Genomic DNA, 2,673 nt, shown 5'->3' on the forward strand with positions numbered 1-2,673 from the left:
ATAAAATAAAATTATTTTTTATTATATTCAATCAAATTCTTTTATTTTTATTTTAAATTAAATAAATTTTTATAATTAACTTTTATTAATTAAAATGACACTATAATTTTATGTTATATAGTGTTAATATATTATAATGAATAGTAACGTGATATGTCGATATGATATGATGATATAATTATATGATATTTTTACTTTTCAAATCAATATTATATGATATAACAAAAACATAAACGTTATTTTAATTAATAATAATTAATTCATCATTAATTATAAATATATATTTGATATAAAATAAAAATATAATGATTTGATTAAATGTAATAAAAAATAAAAATAAAATTTTTTTAAATAATTTAAAGATTTTTTAGAAACATTATACCTTTAAAATTCAATTAGATTTAACATGCACATCTCAATTGATTAATATTGTAATACAATCAATCTTAAAAATAAAATCATTCATAGCTTACCTGAGGATTGAAAATTTTAGTCAAAGTAGTTTAATATAATCTGTATATATATAGTAGTATATTAAACATGGTCATTGCTTTTGAATACGGATTAAGGACATGAAAGCTTGGAATGCAGACAAGTAAAAGAGTTTGCAAATGAAATAATTTCATACAAAAATAAAAGTGACTCTCATTAATAATGTACTTTATTTATTAAAGTCAAAACAAATTAGGCTTAATAGAAATTTGTAATTTCCCTTTCAAAATAAAAAACTAGAGATTCGTAAAATCAAACATGCCGCAAGGCAAACGCGCACGCTGGCTTTCTGGAAGTCATGCCTTTCGAACGCGTAATTGGCCCATTGCCTAAACTCCAATATCTCACTGTCCCGTCTCCAAGTTGCTGAAGGGATACAAAAGTCTACGAAAAGGCCAAAATCAACAGCTCAGTATTTCTTCACGAACGAAATTTCAACCAAACAGTCCCTAACTAAAAAAAAGGAAGAGGAGAAAAAGAATCCAATCTAATCTAACTTCACTCCCTGAAGACTCCTTCACTCCCATCGGATCCCGGAAAAGGGAAAAATAGATCTCTAAAAGAAAGAAAGAAAAAAAAGAAGAAACGCGTTTTTTAAGGGGGGGATGTTTGTTTTTGATCTGGAGTTGCAATGAAATGCAGCAGCCGAATCTGTTCCCGTTCGGCGGCTTTTTCGGGAATCCGTTTCTGTTGAATGGCGACGCTGGCGGTGACGGTGATGATTTAAACGACGGTGGATTTGAGAGCTCTAGGGTTTTCTTCTTGCTCCCGTTTTTGTTATTTCAAGGAGGTGGAATGGATTTGTCCAAGGTTGGGGAAAAAATCCTCAGCTCTGTACGGTCCGCCAGGTCGCTTGGTCTCTTGCCTTCTGTTTCTTCTTCTGATCGCCCCGAGGTAAATAATGTAGCTCGACGTTAACTTAATCTTTGATCATTTTGATTATCGAGTCTTTATTGAAGTTTAATCCACTGCATTTGATCAGTTTTTAGAATTTTGATAGCTATAACTTAGTGTTACTTTAATGAAGTTTCATTAGATTTGATTAGAAGTAAAATTAGTTCAGTTTCTGGATTTACAAGAACTGCGGCCGTTTTAAACGACTATGGCTTTGTTTGGTTGTTACTTTTGCTACTTGTTTTTGCTTCCTCAAGCATATGCAATAAAGAAAAAGCAAACGCTAGAAAGAAAAACCAATTACTGATGAAAATGGAACATATGACTAAAATCCAACACCGAATTCTAATATAATAGTTCAATATAAAAGTAAAATCATGCATGTTCTTCTTGAAGAAGATACTTTTTTAATTTTTAATTCTTCAAAAATATAGTTTGCTTTTTATATCTCAGTGTGTGATTTGCTCTTTGTTTCGGGAGGCAAAGAGTAATTAGCAAAAGTAATTACCAAATGGTCTCCTAGGAAAACAAATCAGTGGATGGAACTTAGGAAAGATTTTTATGTTTATTGAGCTAAAAGTTTACTGGTTTTGTGGTTTATACGGTAGTCATGGTCATAGGATGTTAGTGGATACTTCTTGTCTGGAACTACAGCTCAGTTCTTCTGTAGCCACGCTCTGTATGGTTTCCTTTGAATACATTAAACTCCAATGAGTGATGAATTTTGAAATTTGGATTCATATGTTCTTAATTATCTTATACAGGTTCCAGCTCGAGCTGCAGCAGCAGCTGCTGTTGCTCGTGCTCTTGCAGGATTGCCACCTCATCAGAGATATAGTCTTCCATCAAGTTCCGAAGAACTGCGGTCAATCTATGGAAGTAGACCTCAGAGTCAAGTAGTGGAGGAGCTAGAGGAAGCTTTCTATGAAGAGGTGCTTTGTGGATATTTATGCATTAGTCGAATACACATATAAATTTTAATTTGGGAACTGTTGTTTATAGTACAATGCAAAATCAGTGAAGTTATATTTATAATTGCAACTTCTTTAGTTATCTAAATAACAAAACTGAACATAAAGGGGTTATTATGATTGCTATTTTTGTTGTTTTAACCTCTTTTCATTTTGATATATCTTTATTGCTCTCTTTCTTCTTCATCACTCCCTTTCTTCAATCCATAGTAATCATTTGCGAAAGTATATGTGGCAAACATATAAGCTGCAAGGACATGAGAAGGAACTGTTATGTTATGGCCTGCAAGCTGTTTCTTGTTCAGTATAAGATTTT

General features: G+C 31.7%; 1 protein-coding gene across 1 annotated transcript in view; it reads left to right on the forward strand.

Moving 5' to 3' along the window:
* Window positions 1-844: 844 nt before the first annotated feature.
* Window positions 845-2,673, forward strand: part of LOC110412070 (coiled-coil protein) — a 15,146-nt gene continuing 13,317 nt past the window's right edge. The window contains exons 1-2 of the mRNA XM_021422494.2: window positions 845-1,386; window positions 2,151-2,318. Coding sequence (XP_021278169.1) covers window positions 1,129-1,386; window positions 2,151-2,318 — 426 coding nt within the window. The 5' untranslated portion in view covers window positions 845-1,128. The remainder of the gene's footprint in view (window positions 1,387-2,150; window positions 2,319-2,673) is intronic.

This window comes from Theobroma umbraticum, unplaced genomic scaffold (genome assembly GCF_002168275.2).
Source record: "Theobroma umbraticum cultivar Fairchild unplaced genomic scaffold, ASM216827v3 scaffold_95.0, whole genome shotgun sequence".
Lineage (NCBI taxonomy): Eukaryota > Viridiplantae > Streptophyta > Magnoliopsida > Malvales > Malvaceae > Theobroma > Theobroma umbraticum.